This window comes from Schistocerca americana, chromosome 8, assembly GCF_021461395.2.
Source record: "Schistocerca americana isolate TAMUIC-IGC-003095 chromosome 8, iqSchAmer2.1, whole genome shotgun sequence".
Lineage (NCBI taxonomy): Eukaryota > Metazoa > Arthropoda > Insecta > Orthoptera > Acrididae > Schistocerca > Schistocerca americana.
Window position 1 is genome coordinate 315824261 of NC_060126.1, and position 20119 is coordinate 315844379.

At 42.7% G+C, this 20119-nt stretch overlaps 1 protein-coding gene across 1 annotated transcript in view; it reads right to left on the reverse strand.

The window, feature by feature from the left end:
• LOC124545795 overlaps window positions 1-12727 on the reverse strand; it is a 725491-nt gene extending 712764 nt beyond the window's left edge. The window contains exon 1 of the mRNA XM_047124741.1: window positions 11244-12727. Within this exon, the coding sequence (XP_046980697.1) occupies window positions 11244-11357 (114 nt within the window). The 5' untranslated portion in view covers window positions 11358-12727. The remainder of the gene's footprint in view (window positions 1-11243) is intronic.
• Window positions 12728-20119: the final 7392 nt, after the last annotated feature.

Below are 20119 nucleotides of genomic sequence, written 5' to 3' on the forward strand. Positions count from 1 at the left end.
GTGGACGGGCTGGGATTTGAAAGCCACTGATCAGTGATGCAAATGCCCGTAGCGCGAAAACGTGGTGTCGATGGCATGTAACCTGGGCTACGGAGCAATTTATTTGGTCCGGTGAGTCTTATTTCACTTTGTTCGCAACTTTTGGCCGTTTAAGTCTCAAGAGTGAAACATATCAGGGTTGTCTGACGATTGGCCAACCATATCATGGTATATACATGGGCCCCATAGTTACGTTGCAAGGTGGCATCACTTCTAAGGACTGTGTGACCATTTAGGCTGATCAGGTTCATTGCAAAGTAGAATGTTTGTTGCCAAGATTGTTCCTGGATGACAGGAGCCCTGTTCATACAGCTCGCATCGCCCTCGACAGGTTTTGTGAGCACGAGGATGAACTGTCGCATTTCCACTGGCCACAACTATCATCAGATGTCAATATTATTGACCCTATGTGGACTACTTTGGAGGATCGCTACCCACCTCCACCATCGCTACCTGACCTTCGCACTATTTTGCAGGAAGAGTAGTATTAGATTACCTTGAAAACTCTATAGGACCTGTATTTATCTATTCAGAAATGACTGCAAGCTGTTGGAACGACAACGGTTTTCCTACACCGCATTAGCTATGGTAACGTATTGTGATTGGTGTTTCCATGTTTTTGCCCCATCCATGCGGAAAAGACTGTCTAAGTTCTATCTTTACTGCAAAGAACAAACACTGGAGGAAAGCATAACAAGGTTACATCATGGTATGGGACGCCTAATCGTGCCAAATTTTCCAAATAACCTTATTTCGGAAATGCACCACTGTGGAGCTACGGCTATAAAATATGAGCCTGTCAGCGACAAGCGACAGTAGTTGGTGTGGTAAGCGAACGTGTTTGGCGTGTATTGTAGTGTGGTTCCAGAAGTACAGTTTATCTTAAAGAATGAATTACGTTACGGTACTTCTAGCGTCGCTGATCTAATAATAAAGCTTTAATCAGTAAACACAACAGAAAATTCGCGTCAAACGCAACCAGCCGTGGATGTGAAATTAAAGCATGCCTAGTTTTGACTTTTCAACTGGACTCATTAGCTTCTGATTTTATTAGTAACTGCTCTCTTAAGCACAAAATGAACTAGGGCACGTTAGTTCAAATGCACGTACTTCCGCGGGCTCGCCTCCGATTATCGTTTTACAGCCTTAGCTTCACAACGTTGCAATTCCTGGATTCGACGTCCTCTACCCTGATATGACCTTAAGTTTTCCTCTGCCGTGTACGTTCTGATGCTTTCACCTCGAAACTTGTAAAATTCCATGAAAACGGAAGCAGTTCACGAAGATTCAGGCCACCATGCCGGTTTTATAGCACTTCTGTTTATTCTTCACGACAAGCGTAACAATTCCATTTATTTCAGCCCGTGAGGAAAGCTAACAAATTTGCCATGTACTGTACTACTCTTGTGTCTGACATAGTAATGACGTAACATAAAACATTGTCACTTGGTTTACCGGCCATGTCGACTGTCCATACTGTTACATTATGGATTCACATACCTAGAAGTTTTTTCACTGATTCTTTCAATTGTCGCGGAACCCCAAGCTGGCAAATAAGTACGCATCTGCCGGAACTCGTCTCCAAGCGGGGTATTATGAAGCGAGTTAACGTGTAGTTCGTTTCCCTATGGGGAATACCACGCAGTGATCTCTCTTCATAATACTGCGACTTGCTAGTATCACGCCGTCAAGACAACATGCGTCGCAGCTGCCATTCTGTGACTGCAAAACGTTTCAATTCGTTATGAGTAACAGTGGCTGCTAGTCGCTGGTAATTTCCCCAAGGTAAGCTTGGATTTCTGAACAATTTTCCCGCTATTATACTTCCCAGGATATAGCCGCTAGAGATTATAGGTGATCTCCGTTAAGGCGTTAATACAGACTGTAAACAGTAATTTTGTATCACAAGAAGCTAGCACCACGTTTCTCCTGCATTTCTAATGCGACCTCTGCGTCGATCGCCAATGCTCTGAGCAAAAGCTGCCGAGAATCCCTTCACTCCGTAAAACAGCAGATCGGGTATCTGCAGCATATTTTACGCGCACTATCTGGCCGATATTGTATGTACATGTACTGTGAAGATGACAGGAAGAGAAGTGTTTAACATTTCTTCGATCAGGAGCTCATTTGAGGAGTAGTAAAAATCCTGAGTGGTTGAAGGTGGAAATGGGAAATCAGCCCCGACCTCTTCAATGGAATAAGCTAGCCTTAATTTCAGGAACACCTTCATTGGGATGTCGGACTAATGGGTTTGCCCTTAGCTCCTACCGGATACGAATCCAGTGTTGAGATGTCTGCGTCATCTAACTGGGTACACACTGCGGTCCTCTGACGAACCTCTATCCCTATTTCTATTAGCCGCTGAACGGCTTTGCTACATTTACAATGTTCGATTTTTGGGGTAAAGGATGTTTTCTTCCGTTCGTGATACGCACTGAAGAGTTGTCTGGTTTCTGGGCAAATTTATCAGGCACGCAACGAACATTTCTAGTTAATCCATAATTTGTTACATGGTGTCCACGTCAGAGTTTTGACGCGATGTATTTACCAAATACATTCCAATAATGCAATTGTTCTTATTTAGTGAACAAAGGCGTTGTGACATTAACACTTTCACTACAAATTTTTTATTCGGCATGAATGACAATCTACGGTTATTTTCATTAACTTCATCGTCAGAAGGAATGTTGCCCACCGTTTCGTTTTCCAACGCAGTGAGATTGGGATACACCTGTCCCACTGCTATTTGAGGTGCGACCTATTTGTCCCAGCCTGCATTTTTATTTACGATATATACAGGGTGAGTCAGGTGTAGATACATGCTCTGAGGCGCGGTAGCATAAGTGATTCTGAACAGAAAACGTAATATGGACATGTACCTTATTCTAAAAGGTATTCGAGATACAACCCATTTAATGTCACTTTTGTAAGATTTTGTTGAATAACTCGAAAAACGCACTCTCCAGCGAAAATCTGTCGCAGAAAAAAATTTTCATTTCTTCTCTAGGACTAATAGTTTGCGCGCAGAGGGCGAGAGAACATTGAAAATCTGGCGCGACACACATGTGCTGTAGTTTCCCGACTAGATAAGACCTGTATCAAACTGACCGCCTCAACTTCATATACACTACTTTGGTACGTTGTAAATAATAATAATAATAATAATAATAATAATGTTTGAATAATGGAGAAAATAAATAGCAATGTACATTAAATTTGTTCTATCTCGTAAACCACACGGAATAGGGCATATGTCCATACTAATATGATCACCCCTCAAAGCATTTACCTTTGAACCTGAGTCGCCCTGTATTTTCTGAAAGATACTTGTATCCTATATATGATTTGGATCATCCTACTTCTGAAACTGTGTGAAACAGTTTTTGCACAAACCAGTTTGGCGTATGATACATAGCGACAACATGTAACAAATTCCGACTGGTTCGCAGCGAACGTATCGTGGGACATGTAAGTCCGAACTGTAGTAAAAACAGCTGTGCAGGCAAATTATGCCGATCGACAAAACTTTCATCGACTACTGCACAAACGAAAGACGACGTTGATCGAAACACTTACACTCGCTCTTAAGATCAGAGGCAGGGTCAAGAAAACAAGGCAGAGAGTTTGTACCACTAAGCTATATACAGCAAATGCAATTAAACCCTCTGTAGTAGTTTGGGTGAGGGGAAGAGGTCTGACGGTATTTTGCATACTAGCGGTCGTCGACTCCTGCCTGCTATATTTAGTACACGTACATACGCTAGCAACAAACTTACTAACGTTCTTGCAGACAGTAACACAAGCAATAGGATTGTAACACAGTACATAAATACGCTTTTAATAAATCTGGTTAGTATGTCATAGACCTTTTTTATTGTATGAACTATCTCCCAACAGCTGTTTTACAGCTAACAAATAGGGTACAAAATTAATAACTGACAATGAAAACATATTTTACGTTGCATAGAATTCTGTGAGAGACACGAAAACAGATTTCTTTACAGAGAAACTGAGTTGGTTTTGTTTTAACTCTCCCGCTCTTTCTCCTGATTTTAACATCAATAATAAATGCAACTATTCCTCTTGAATGGCGATATTTTTATTCTATGATCTCTTCATTTCTATTCGGAGAGTAACTGCAGTCGGTTCTTAAATTATCACTATATAAAATGCGACTGTCATAGCAACGAAAGATTATTTTTCATCTGTCTTCGGGGATATTCGTTGTTGTTGTTGTTCTGAGACCCGGAATCTGTGATGGAAAAGAACGAAACACTACGTAATACTATTTAAATTCTTTGCCCAAAAAACTGCTTTCTCAAAGTTCTTTCAGTGTGCATGCGGCTAGGCAACGAATCACTTACGCAAATTCGGGAAATATTTTTTACACAAACGTAGGTCATCCACGTCCACAATTTGCCAACATGAAGAAAATGCCTGCAAATCTGCACGAGATGAAAAAGCAGGATTTCAGGAGTAGCAGTTACTTTAACTGTTATTTTTAACTGGTTCTATGCGATGGCAGAGTTTTGAAGATATCATATTTAACTACTTTGGTTTGGAAACGTTTTCATGTTTTATTACGGAGCATTGCTATTTACCTCACTATTGAGAAGGTCACCACAACCTTTTGCTTCCGTAGCGATCGAGTATACCTAATCGGAAGAGATACAACAAAATTTCCTAGTTTTTCTTGTTTGATGTTACCAAGGAGAGCGGACCAGTTTCGTCTGATATTTGACGTGAAAAACCGGCCGCGGTGGCCGTGCGGTTCTAGGCGCTTCAGTCCGGAACCGCGGGACTGCTACGGTCGCAGGTTCGAATCCTGCCTCGGGCATGGATGTGTGTGATGTCCTTAGGTTAGTTAGGTTTAAGTAGTTCTAAGTTCTAGGGGGCTGATGACCTAAGATGTTGAGTTCCATAGTGCTCACAAGGGAACCTCCCCATCGCACCCCCCTCAGATTTAGTTATAAGTTGGCACAGTAGATAGGCCTTGAAAAACTGAACACAGATCAATCGAGAAAACAGGAAGAAGTTGTGTGGAACTATGAAAGAAAAGCAAAATATACAAACTGAGTAGTCCATGCGCATGATAGGTAACATCAAGGACACTTTTAGCTCAGGAGCGCTGTGGTCCAGTGGTCAGCGTGAGCAGCTGCGGAACAAGAGGTCCGTGGTTCAGATCTTCCCTCGAGTGAAAATTTTAATTTCTTTATTTTCGCAAAGTTATGATCTGTCCGTTCGTTCATTGACGTTTCTGTTCACTGTAATAAGTTTAGTGTCTGTGTTTTGCGACCGCACCGCAAAACCGTGCGATTAGGAGACGAAAGGACGTGCCTCTCCAATAGGAACCGAAAACATTTGATCGCAAGGTCATATGTCAACCGATTCCTCCACAGGAAAACACGTCTGATATATTCTATACGACACTGGTGACGGCATGTGCGTCACATGACAGGAATATGTTGTCGACCCACCTAACATACACACTTGGCGAATGGGTTAAAAGATTCCTCTACCTTGCCCGATTTCGGTTTTCTTGTGGATGTGATAATCACTCCCAAAAAAGTGATGAAAACATGAGTTTGTCACACAAACTGCAACAAATGAATGCAACAGTTTCACAGTCGTACAGTTTTCCCTGTGCTCTGTCAAAACATATGTTTTTAACGTTTTCAAATTTTTCCTTGTGTAGACCGTCAAATCCTGCATATTTCCAAGCAAATCTGAACATGTCCTGGAATTTTGGAGAGCGAAATTGATGTGTGAGTGCCTGAACTTTGATAATTGTCTGAAAACAAAAAATTAAACTTTTCACTCGAGGGTAGAGTTGAACCGAGGACCTCTCGGTCCACAGGTGCTCAGGCTAACCACGAGACCACGGTGCTCCTCAAGTCACATCATCCTTGTTGTTGCCTATCGTCTGCATGGACTACTCAGTTTCTATATTTTGCTTATTTTTTCACAGTTCCACACAACTTCTTTCTGTTTTCTCGATTGATCTGTGTTCAGTTTTTCAAGGCCTATCCACTGTGCCCACTTATAACTAAATCTGAGGGGGGTGCGATGGGGAGGTTCCCTTGTCAGAGCCATTTGAACCATTTTTTGACGTAAAAACTGCTTTAACTTTTCGTTTTTATATTACACTGTTACAGAATGTCAGAAAGAATGGCCTTCATAATCAATTACAAAGATCGATTTCTGCCGTAATTTTATTACGTAATTTACGCAAGTGACAAATCTCTCTCACAGTGGATTAAAACGAACTGCTTGTATCAGACATGCCACTTTCCACAGCAACTCCAGCCAGCACAGAAAACGCCTTAAAGGTTAACGGGGCGTTTGTGGCACGCCTCTTTGTGATGGGTAACCGCCAACATGGTTTGGGAAAGTGACAGACGATATGAAGGTGCTATCTTCGCAAGGTGAAAGCCGTTAAGCGTTGTGTGTGATAAAGCCTTTACGGCGTACTACACGGGGCTGCCATAAATGTGCCGTCTCGATAATGTATTCTACAACATGTACGTAAGTTACCGCCGTGCAGATAGGCAGAAAACCGAACTTCTCCGCGTCTTACTTTGATGGTTGTAGTTGTCAAGATGCCACGGGCTAGCCACTTTTGGAGTTCCGCCGCGTACCAGTACCAAGAGAATCTTACTCTTGTCATCTTCGGGATACAATCAGTTATCACATATCATTTATGACCTATGATGTGACTTTTCAACTACCAGTTGGAACTGTACAAACGATATGCCTCGGAACTTAAGAAAAATTAACTATGAAAAAATAAACAATTTCATCCTAGGAAAAATGTTAGTTGGGAAGCTGCCGTCAAATTAACGAAAAGGCTTTTGAGTAACGCTGCTTATTTAATCACGATGGGGCATCTTCATACTCTAGGATAAACAGTGCTACAGCCTTAAATATCGAAACACGTGTGTGCAGTTGCCATGTCATAGTATAGATGGAGTCACGAACGATAGCGGCCGAGTTTAGGCTTGTCCTGAGCAGCTACGTCACCCATACTCCGCCCAACAATGAGCGTTTAGTAGTAATTTGCGCCAATGAGCGTTTATTAGTATTCTGAGCGCTCTGCTCTGAATGCCGAAGTTAACGCAAGCATTAAACGTGATCGTAGCGAGTTGTTTAAGGAATTTCAGTTTCATTTGTTGGGAATTGTTATCGCTGATAGTGCTGTTAAGTGATAAATTCTGCATAAATAAGCGAGAGGCACAATTTGCAGGATACACGCTTCCTTCAAGCGGAAAGCATGCGCATGCGCGTACCGCACCTGTCGCTTGAAATCATCAACAATGCCATCCCCGTCCGTACTTCGACATGCGCGAACCGCCATTGTCCGTGGATCGGACTATAGTAATGCCATACTTCGAATTGCTCAACAAAAAAGAGAAAACATTTTTCTTAGCAACAGGGAAAAAATACCACCACAAATCGCAGATGTTCCATTGTCGACAATTATGGTAGCATGAACCAAGAGGAAAGTAGCTTATCTGGGGGACACTGATGTTTTCACTAACGTCAACAACTGAGTGATCCTTCTTAATACGAAAACAAAGCTAAATTGGAATCCCAGTGTATTCATTGTGGATGGGTTACCAGATAAATCGCCAAACTGGAATCCATTGATCCCTGTGCGCGCAGCGACTGTTCAAAGTTTCAGTATCAAGAAAAGGACAGCAGTCAGTCGCCAAATCCGTCGTTCATTGGAGCAGACCTACTTTTTGACTGTGGCGTAGTCATAATCAGTGCAGCTGCCGACAGCTCAGTTCTGTCACACATGCATGCCCATACTATTAATTAGCATTTATACTCCAAACACAGGGTTCTGAGTCGCCTGTTGGCAACTGCCATGATCATGACCACAGTATGATTAAAATTACTTCGGAGTTGACACTTGCCGCGTTGCAGCTGGAGGATCAGAGTGCTCACCTTCACACCCGAAACGTCGTTGTCAGTTCACTTCCAGTTCTTTGTCCTGCATTCTTTCTTATGTGTTTGGATTCCGAACCATAGGTCTGGCACTTTTATTTCCCATATCATCATACACGAGAACCAAACCCCCCCCCCCCCCCCTCACACACACACAACGATGCAAATGAAACACACCCGTTTCATACACAGCACTAACTATACGCTACTGGATACTTCCGCACAAGATACGATTCGGCTTCACACATTCGATGATCATCACAAAGATCGGCTTAAATCATATAAGCTTCGCGTGACATTGCGTCAAACACACTTTTTGGAGGCTGGAATTCATCATTGCAACTGCGTAATCTCAGACATAATAACTTGACTAATCGTTATTCTTTAGCGCAATAGTTAGCGTATTAATCTACCATACTGAAGGTGCTCGGTTCGAACATCGTCTACTGCCAAGGATGTTTTCTTATTTCTGAATATAATCGGATAATATTTTATTCAATTTACTGGTGTAAATGTAGGTTTTTTTATTTCTAATTCTCTGCCACGTAATTTTCACCAACTTATTAATATTTTTATTTGCGCTTGTTTTCTACCTATCGTTCTTTTTTCGTCACGAATATGCCTGTGTCGTCTATAATCTGCAACTAAATGCCAACGAAGACTGCTCACTGGCTGGTAACGCCGCCGCTCGTGTAGCCAGTGAGAGGACAGTTTCAGGTAACCAATTATGCAAAAAATTAGGTTGCTTTTAGCGCTGAAACTGAACTACTTCTGTCTTGTGTTTGTTCGTAGAAAATGGTTTTCATGGCCGAGAACAAAACGATCATGATTTTAGTTCTGCTGCTGATTGCTGACCACAGCTTTTTCGGACACATTACACATCGCGAGGCTGTGGTTAGCTGAAGACTTGAGTTTAATTTCAGAGCTACAAGATGCGTCTCCTACCGCAGTTCAGTCACTGGTCACTGAAAATCAGCTATCGACAGAACATCTCGCATTTCTGGCATACCTTACGGCGGCCAGTTCCAACATTGCTCCGCGTTAGACATTTGTGAAGTGACTCGCCGTGTTTGTACGTTACCTATAACCGAGCACAAGACGGCGGCCGATGTGTGGCAACACCGCTGCGGTAAGTGACAAACTCCAACAACCAAGTAATTTTAAATAGACTAAACGTAACAGTAGAAACCTCGATCTGGTCCAGTGAACGACGGATTTTGCGACTCATCGCTGTCCTTTTCTTAGTATTGAAACTGAAACAAAGGAGCGTGGCAGAGTAGAGCCAAAAGTAGTTTTTCCCCAAGTTCCATTTCAGCAATCTCATGTTTTCACTCAATTATATATTAAATACTGCTTTATATACACCACCATTGGAAAAAACTGAACCGGCTATACGTATTTATGAATAGCTAGAGTCCTCAGCTGGTAAGGCACTGAATTCGCGTTCTGGAGGGCGGTGTTTCAAATTCTCGTTCGCCCAACCCAAGTTAGGTTTTTCTAAATGTGTCTAAAGCAAATGCCTTGTTGGTCCCGTAGATGTTCGATTTCTTTGCTCAATTCGAGCTTCAGCTCAATCCCAGCGCCCTCATTGCTTGTTGGTCCCGTAGATGTTCGATTTCTTTGCTCAATTCGAGCTTCAGCTCAATCCCAGCGCCCTCATTGCTGATGATCGGTAAACGCCAATCATCCAATTTTCCTAACTTTTGTGACCTCTTCAGTACTCTGTTCACTTGTAGCACTCCGACTGATCAATTATTAAGTAGCAGGCAACACACGTTATAAAAATGCATTTTCTCTTTTCCACAGCTGTTTTAAAAACCTTCTCCAAGAATTCCGGTCATACCTATCAACACTTACAAACTGCTTCTTGTAATCACAAATACTCTCAATATTTGCCTTGTCAATCCTTTTCTTTTTCGGGCACCAATTGCTCTCTATCTGTTCTATCTTATCTGACAATGCTTAATAATCGTCAAGGGACATACGTGTTAAACTTAACTCGCCATTGCTAGGCTAGTTACTTCGCATTTTGGCTTCTAAAGGAACATCCCCAAAGGTTATTCTTCGTATGGACAGCTCCAAACCCTTGGTAGCCACAGTTCCACCATCTGTGCACTTCCTACCCAAAAGGAATAACACTGCAACAGGTATACAATTCTAAATTTTGAGTAATTTTTTCAACAGTCGGGAAGGGCTACATACAGCGAACTTCAAAAAGTGCGAATATATTAAGAGCTCTTGCTGCGTTGCTATGATCACAGTCAATTTATAATCTCTATTAGTACCGAGTGAGCTTCCTTCTGCATATTTAAAAGTAATACTGATCTTTGGCAACTTAAAGACAATTCGGTATTCGTAAAATTGATCCTAGAATGCTACAAAATTTCAGAAAAATCGATAAATTTTTAAGCAAGAAATCCGTGAACGCCAAAATTTTTAACAATAATTGTAGTGTTTATACAGTTACTTCCATCTGCTCACAACTGAGACGTTCCTTGTCCCTTGTCACCTTCACAACCTTCTACAAGAAGTAGCATATCCTGAAATCTTAATGTACGCACAAGTTAGGAGTTGTTTCATTCCTTCCAGGTTAATAGACTGTATAGTCCAACATGCTTAAATAAGAATAAAGGCCATGAAGCTGTACAGATTGTGACAACGCTAGACTTCGGCGCACGATGTAAAAACGGTGGTGGCTGTGGTACGGAAATTCCAAACGTAACCTGAGAAGGTGGAAACCGGTCAGTTGCGGGCAGATGAAATTTACTGTATCTGCAAATAAATTACAACTCTACAAAACATCAAAGGCGTACACAGAATAAAAGAATGTCGTCTCACGATACTACATGTATTTGAGCGTTCTTGATAACAGCTCAGAGCAGCAACTTCTTTAGCATACATGCAAATTATTTTTTATCGTTTAGTACAATGCCTGTTCTGTTTTACGAACACTTTAAGGACTGCGTTAAACCACAAAACAATCGTAAATAAAACATTTTACACACTGTTTTAGCATAAGTTTGTCGCTGTTAAATTCGTTTCGCAACATATTACAGTTTCTTCTATCATTCATATTAATAAGAATAATTGTTTAAAAAGTTCTGCTGCCGTGAACAAACAGTAAGTGTCTGTCCCTCACCAATGCCAGTATATTCTCTGAACCACAAATATTAGCTGCACAATATGTAAGCATTCTAAAACTTAGTCCTAAATTAAATCAGTGTTAAACTGATGAAACTGAAAAAGTAACTCACCATGAAAACCATGAACCTCGATTGCTGTTGCAGCTCGTCAAACGGAAGAACACCGTTACGTAGGTATCCAAGCAAACTATTCGCTGCTATAATCTCCTCGATACTGTTCAACATTTATCCAAATATTTGTAGTGCACCTTTGAGGCTGGTCGTATAATTTTTTCCGAATCTGTCGTCCACAGACGGAAAACTGGGATGATTTCTTGTAATTTGCAACAATGTCTCAAATCGTTCGTTCCTTCTGTTCACACCAGAGTTACTCACTCTAAAGTCAGCGACCTTGTATTGTCAACATACATGAGCATTCGGCTATTATACCGAGATAGGAATTTGAATTTTCGTTTGAGTCAAACAATGAAAGTATTATTGTCGTCAAGCGAAGGTCACTTGGGAGGAAGTATCGCGAAGTCTTTCAGGTGCCGATTATTGCTATGATTCGTACAAATTGTCATAATTTATGGGAATACAAATGATAGCTTCAAAGAACGTAAGAAGATAAAGTCACCGAAATGATACGTTGCCAACAAGCAGAATATGTGCGTTTGCTTCTGTGTAAGGCACTTCATAAACAAAGCGCACAGAAAAAAAGGGAATCAAGCCCGGTCTGTCAGCTAGGATATTCGTTCATGACAAACAGGGTAATGTCAGGCGCGTACATTGGTCGCTCCCTGCTATGTGGTGTGGTCCTTGTATCCCATAAATCTGCTGCCTACAGCTGAAAGACCGTTTCAGAACGTTGTCGCAACTGCATTCCGACGTCTCAAGTGTGTCCGAACTGCATGAACAAAACTAAATAATAACAAAACCGGGCGTCTGCAAAAGAAACAAAAAAAATACCGACTCTAATTATCACCTATCCATGCTCTCGTTTACCACCTTGTACCGCAAATATTATTCGGTACTGCAGCACGAACAAAAATATACTTCTTTCGCACTATCACAGTTGCTCCAGTATTCTTGTACGGCAATGCACACAAGTCCTTTCCGTATAACAGAAGTGTTAATGCACACGAACATGCGGAAGGTACGGGAAATCTACGACATCAAGTAAACAAGCGAGCAGCCTTCTCAGCATGTGCTTCAAAATCAGCTGATTGTTGACTCTTGTCGCTGTCAGTCGAAATAGCAAAAAATATTGATGCCGATCTCACACTAGCACTGTGTTTGTGTCACAGAATCCAAATTCACTCAAAACGATGCACCACGATGTTGACTACCAACAGATAACAGCACATGAGAAAATATACAATAGTTAAAACACTGTTTGATCACACAGGTTCTCTGCTACCGGCAAGGCCACCGTCCTCGCTAAGGCACACGCATAAACACAATGACACAGTACTGCACTGCCCGCCACCGCTGTCATAGGCCGCACGCGTCGCGGTGGCAACGCCCTGGCCAGCTCACGCACGTACCGGGTTCCACGCAACTTGTCCCTTGCCGTGCGCTCGCGTCAACACACTTCCCTCTCTCCTTCGTGCTTGCCGCTGTGCGACTGGGCGACTGTCTCGCGGCGACCAGGCGACGGCCTTAGCGCCGCCGCCAGCGCCCCTGGCGGCCGCGCGGTACATCTGTGCAGTGCCTCGCCTCGGCTCGCCCCACCCGGCCAACTTAACCGGCGGATGGACCCACCCGTTGCCCCCACTCTGGGCGCCGCCCAGTCTCGCTCTCCCAGCCGACGCTCCTTTGCCTTTGCTCTGTCCTCCAAACGGTTCTGAGAACTTAAAATCTAGCGTCTGCACTTGTTTTCGTAAAATTCTTTGGCGCTTCAGAATCATTCTACATTTATATCTGCAGCCACAATCTGCAAAGCACTGCGAAGTGCGTGGCAGTGTGTACTTTCCACTGTACCACTTATTACGGCTTTCCCTAGTTCCGTATGGAGCAGGGGAGGAATGACTGTTTATGTGCCTCCGCGAGCGCTGTAATTAATCTAACCTTGTCGTCATTATCCCTTCGGGAACGATATGTAGGGGGTTGTAGTTAGTACCTGGTGTACCGGTATGAAATGAGCGTTAAGATACAAATGTGTCGATGGGGAGCATTTGTTGTCAACGAGCCTTAATTTTTTTTTGTTTGGTTGGTATGACATCTGTCAAAGATATTTAGTATACATCAAGTCATGGAACAAACAAGTGCTGCAGAGTCGCATCGAATGCTTGTCGAGGCATATGGTGATCACGCTCTATCAGGAGCAACATACAAAAGATGGCTTCAATGGTTCAGAAATAATGATTTTGATGTAAGAAATGAAGAACGTGGAAGACCACCAAAAAAGTTCGAAGACGCCGAATTGCAAGCAATATTGGATGAATATGATACCTTGAGTCAGAAGAAAATGGCAGCAATGCTAAATGTTGCACAACACACAATTTCTGTCCGTTGGAAAGATCCAAAGTATGGAAAATGGGTGCCACAAGAATTGATTGAAAGACAGATGGAAAACCGAAAAACCATTTGTCCAATTTTGCTTCAAAGACATGAAAGAAATTCAATTTTGCATCGAATTGTTACTGGCGATGAAAAATGGGTGTATTTTAAGAATCCTAAACGGGAAAAATCATGGGTTAATCCGGGACAACCATCAACATCGACTGCAAAACCAGATCGAATCGGCAAGAAGACAATGCTCTGTGTTTGGTGGGATCAGAAAGGCGTGGTGTATCATGAGCTTCTAAAACCCGGTGAAACTGTGAATACTAATCGCTACAGACAACACATGATCAATTTGAACTATGCATTGATCGAAAAAAAAGCAGAATGGGCCAGAAGACATGGCAAAGTAATTTTTTTACACGACAATGCACCTGCACACAAAGCAAAACTGGTTCAGGATACAATCAAAACGCTTGGTGGGAGCTGCTACCCCACCCGTCGTATTCACCAGACTTGGCCCCTTCCGACTACCATTGGTTTTCATCAATGAGACACACACTGGCTGAGGAACACTTCGATTCCTACGAAGAAGTCGAAAATTGGGTGTCTGATTGGTTTGCTTCAAAAGAAGAACATTTCTATTGGCGTGGTGTCCACAAATTGCCAAGAAAGGTGGTCAAAATGTATAGAAAGCAATGGTGAGTACTTTGAATAAAATGTTTTTACTTTTCAATTCAAAATTAGTGTTTCATTTTCACAAAAAACGCTCATTTCATACCGGTACACCTGGTATATTCCTAGAGCAGAGGTAATCAAATCGCGGCCCGCATCCTGCCCAAAGTAACATTGCGGTCCAGGAAGTGAGCATCCATCAGACGATCGATTGAAAAAAAAGCAAACACGAAATTCCGTTTACATAAATCGAATATTTTCAGTCTGAAACTCCCGCCACACTGCGCCATTTTCTCATTGGCCTATCCCGTTCTTAACATCGCCGCCCTTGCTATATGCCAACCCCCCACAGTCTCGTTCTTAGTAACGGCCAATCCGTCAGATGCGCTGACCTGTTACCTAATGGCTACTTAAGTTGTCACTGCGAAACTAGATGTTTAGAGACGTATAATGAAATTAATTTATTGAATTGCAAGGAAATTCTGTGTTAGTTCTGTACAATTGTGGAAATGAATCACCACCATTTTCGGGAATTCCTCAGGGTTCGGATACTGTGTATAGTGATACATATTTTGCAGAAGTATGGTGGCCCTGTCGACGTCACATGTTAAAGAGATTTCGTAGTATAATTAATGAAGTAAAATCGTTCATGATGCCAAAATCAAAAATTGTGCCTGAACTTGGCAATGCTAACTGGGCGGCAGTTTTCACCTTTTTGGTCGATTTGGCTGCTCATTTAGGTGACATAAACAGGTGCCTTCAAGGCAGAAACCTACTTATCATTACAATTGTTTCAAACAATAAACTCGTTCCAAATGAAAGTGAAATTATAGCAGGCATAAGCAAATACACACTTTTTTTCACTTCAGCACGTAGGCCAAACATAATCCTAAAGACAGGATGAAATACGCAGCCATAATTTTCGATTTTATTTTTTCAGGATTTTCGTAAACATAATCGAAATTTTTGTATTTATGCGACATCTTTTACAAACAATATAGATAGGTTGCCAGAAGGTTTTCAGATGGAGTGCGTAGAAAATAATTAAAACAGCCGAGACCGGTTTCCGATCATCACATAACGATCTTCAGATTTACAGCCATACTGATGGCCTGGAGTAAAAGTGCACCCCCAAATTGGGTATTTTTGCAGTATCGCGGTTTTACAGTTACATCTCGTAAGAGACTCAAAAGATCGAAAACATGGTCCTATTAGAAATAGTAGGTTCAAAATGGTTCTGAGCACTATGGGACTTAGCATCTGAGGTCATTAGTCCCCTATAACTTAGAACTACTTAAACCTAATTAACCTAAGGACATCACTCACATCCATGCCCGAGGCAGGACCAGACGCATATTTTTTGCCTCACCCATTCTCACACTAGTGCTCTTCAAAGTTGGACAAGTTTTACATATTCATGAAGAACTTTCGGTTTAACTTCTGCCTTTTGGTAACATCATCTAAACTAACCTGTCTACCAATAAAGTGGCCTTGTAAAAGTTATGGAAGAATAAATTCTGCGTTCGATGAGATAAAAGGCTAATTTTTTGGACCGACCACCCGTTTCCGTACAGTTCCACCTTAAAGTTGGATCATTTCTCATCATCAATGAAGACTGTGTAAATTGCTGTCCTTCAATACGTGTTATTTACATTATATTAATCATAGTACTATAGCACTCCAGTGTACTAGTCTTGTAACTGGTAAATACATTTTTTGTGTTAGAAGAAGAGCCAACACCGTGTTACGAGTGGAGGCCGAAATGCACGCGTTTTACCTCACGCAGGCTGGCGTGAGCAGGGAAGGGCTATACTGACGTGAGGTCTGGAACATGACAAGGAATGAGAATTCAGAAAGCGGACGTAATTAGTTTGATACTTAACTTTAATCCATTAATGATGACCGTTGCTCTTGACGGTACATGATTCACAATTTTATCTGTTCAGAATACATTCAGTAACTCAATGTGGCGCCTTGCTAGGTCGTAGCAAATGATGTAGCTGAAAGCTATGCTGAACTGTCGTCTCTGCAAATGAGAGCGTATGTAGACAGTGAACCATCGCTAGCAAAGTCGGCTGTACAACTGAGGCGAGTACTAGACAGTCTGACGGCCGGAGTGGCCGAGCGGTACTAGGCGCTGCAGTCTGGAGCCGCGCGACCGCTACGGTCGCAGGTTCGAATCCTGCCTCGGCCATGGATGTGTGTGATGTCCTTAGGTTAGTTAGGTTTAAGTAGTTCTAAGTTCTAGGGGACTGATGACCACAAATGTTAAGTCCCATAGTGCTCAGAGCCATTTGAACCCTTTTTTTTTTTTGCTAGGGAGTCTTTCTAGACTAGACCTGCCGTGTGGCAGCGCTCGGTCTGCAATCACTGATAGTGGCGACGCGCGGGTTCGATGTATACTAACGGACCGCGGCCGATTTCAAGGCTATCACCTAGCAAGTGTGGTGTCTGGCGGTGACACCACAATATTAATACAATAAAATGTTAAAACTGAGGAATATATAAAAAGATAATATTAAAAGTGGTTTCATATATGATAAGATCCATTCAACTGATATTAAGATGGAGGCAGGATAAGAAACACCATTCTTGAAATCAATCAAAAAAATGGCTCTGAGCACTATGGGACTTAACTGCAGTGGTCATCAGTCCCCTAGAACTTAGAACTACTTAAACCTAACTAACCTAAGGACATCACACACATCCATGCCCAAGGCAGGATTCGAACCTGCGACCGTAGCAGTTGCGCGGTTCCGGACTGCGCGCCTAGAACCGCTAGACCACCGCGGCCGGCTGAAATCAATCAGTGATGATTATACTTCACAATAATAGAAATTATAGTTAAAAGTATGAAGTGGAAAAAATAGGTAGGTACACAACATCGACGTTTGATTCTCGTTGGGCCACTCGGCTCCTCGAAGTCTATAGTTTTTGTCGTCCCATCTATGCAGTCCAGGTCTTGGTCAACATCTGATTCGTCAGTTTCGTCTTGTTGGAGGGAGTTAGTTCAGGCGTTCCCCTTGCAGTTGGCATAAATCAGTGAGCACTTAATCCCAGCCTCTCGTCTCCCACAACCAACTGCACACCGCTGTTGCATTTGCAGAAAATTGTGGAGAGAAAAGACTATGAAGCTGGCTGCTTGGAGGTAGGAACGGGGTCAAGACCAAACTTTGAAGGGTGCCATCTCCAGAGAAGCGGATCCAGCTGGTTTCCTAAACCACATTTGTACTTTTACGAAATTTCTCAAGCAATATTGGCGGATTGCTTCGGACGTTGGTGGTAGGGATACCAGGTTGAATTTGTATTTCACGAGGGCATTGGAAAACAGGTCTAATCGCAATTTATCTAAAGTATCTCCAATCCCATCTCCGTAGAGGGTTGTTAAAAATCATACGCCAGCTTCGGCAATAGCTTCAGCTTGAGTGTCATGGCCAGCCATAGGGGGCCGAGCGGTTCCAGGCGCTTCAGTCTGGAACCGCGCAATCCTGCCTCGGGCATGGATGTGTGTGATGTCCTTAGGTTAGTTAGGTTTAATTAGTTCTAACTTCTAGGGGACTGATGACCTCAGATATAAGTCCCATAGTGCTCAGAGCCATTTGAACCACTTTTGAGTGTCATGCTCGAAGGAAGGTTTAATTTCTTCTAGAAGACATTCATTGTCGACCATCAACTTGACCACCTTCTTGTCTTGCTTGAGGAGTGCTGAAATTGTCACATCCACTTAATGCCTTCTGGTGATGTCTGTCAGTTTGAAGCTGTTAGTTCCAAATGCTTTTGATGAGGCTTAGGGAAGGCAGGAAAAGGTGTGGACGGGGACTAATCAGCTACCGTTGGCTGCACAGTAAACACGTACACTTTATTTAAGGCGCTGCAGTCATGGACTGTGCGGTGGTCCCGGCGGAGATTCGAGTCCTCCCTCGGGCTTGGGTGTGTGTGTTTGTCCTTAGGATAATTTAGGATAAGTAGTGTGTAAGCTTAGGGACTGATGACCTTAGCACTTAGGTCCCACAAGATTGCACACACTTTTTTTGAACTTTATTTAAGGAAATAATTTTTAAAAACAATCATTTAAAAAAACTGACTGTAACACAAGCTACACTGACGGCTGAAGGCCTTATTACGAAAGAATTCAAAATAATTTGTCGGCTGAAGGCCACAAGCAATATTTCAGAACGATTAGCGGCTGAAGGCCTGAATTACAAGTGAGGAAGACAACTACACGTTGAAAATACCAAAATAATTTTTAAAACAAACATTAAAAAAATCGATTGTAACACAAGCTACACTGACGGCTGAAGGACTTATTAAGAAGAATTCAAATTATTTGTCGGCTGAAGGCCACAAGCAATAGGAATAATTTAAACAAATATTATTTTTAAACAATTGACACAATCAGACCATATAAAGAAGGGAGTGATCCACATACAGTGCTCCAAGGATCGACCTGAGGAAAGTCCCTACAGCTGCGTAAGCAGTGAGACAGGGAGCCAAGAGTTATGCACACTTAACAGGATGGCAACTCAAACTAGGGACAGCTTGAACGCCGACCAGAACACTCGTAAAATCCACCTAAGATGCGATAACCAATACCACGATAGAATTACAGTTAACATCGTCAAATGACTAGCATTTAATTACCCAAGTTGGCTCCACCAAATCCTAGTACGCAGACAGGGTTAAGACTAAACTATCTATTCAAAATCTGATTAGATGCACATGGAACCGAGAAAGACAATTCGACAAACAACTCAAACAATGCAAAATCAGTCACTGTACAGCAACAAGACGAATTGCACGTAGACATGAACGCTAAGAACACAAAACGGTCGAAAGACGAGATACACGTCGTCCACTGAGACGTCCGACCGAACGACCAACCATCGGTCGTTGCCAATCAACTCAGGCAAGGGAAACGTCAGAGTATAAAACCGCCAACTGAGAGCTTGATGGCATGAGGTCACTTCGACGGACGGCCACTCAAAGAAAGGTGGAGGTTTCGCTACTCGGATTTAACGATCCATTCAACTTGATCTAGGTAAATCGGGTCCCTGACGTGGTCGCTCTCCATGGCGCCGCGTATTGGCGTTGTGCGGACCTAACTGCTGCCCATCCTAACCAACTGCTTAATCCAGCACGAAGACAGCTCATTCAAACCACAAAATACACACGGATCCCCGAAAACAATACCACAAACAACTCAAACAATACCAAAACCAGTCACTGGAGCAACAGGACGAATTACAAGTCGACACAAACACAGAGGAGCCAGAAGCGGTCGGACAACCAAATACACGTCGTCCGCTGACACGACGGACCGAACAACCAACCTACGGCCGTTCCCGCTCAAGTCAGGCATCGAAAGGTCCCAGTATGAATCGTCGACTGACAACTTATTGCCATGAGGTCACTTCGACGGACGGAGACATACAGACCAGTGAAGGTTGCACTACTGGAATGTAACGATCCATTCAACTTAAAGTCACTGAATCCAATCCTCGACCTGGTCGTGAACTCTCACAACCACATCCATCCATCTGGCAGTGCATGTATCGCCAGCTGTCCCGGCGAGTTCAAAATGGTTCAAATTGCTAAAAAAAAAAAAAAATGGTTCAAATGGCTCTGAGCACTACGAGACTTAACATCTATGGTCATCAGTCCCCTACAACTTAGAACTATTAAACCTAACTAACCTAAGGACATCACACAACACCCAGTCATCACGAGGCAGAGAAAACCCCTGCCCCCGCCGGGAATCGAACCTGGGAACCCGGGCGCGGGAAGCGAGAACGCTACCGCACGACCACGAGCTGTGGACTTCAATTTGC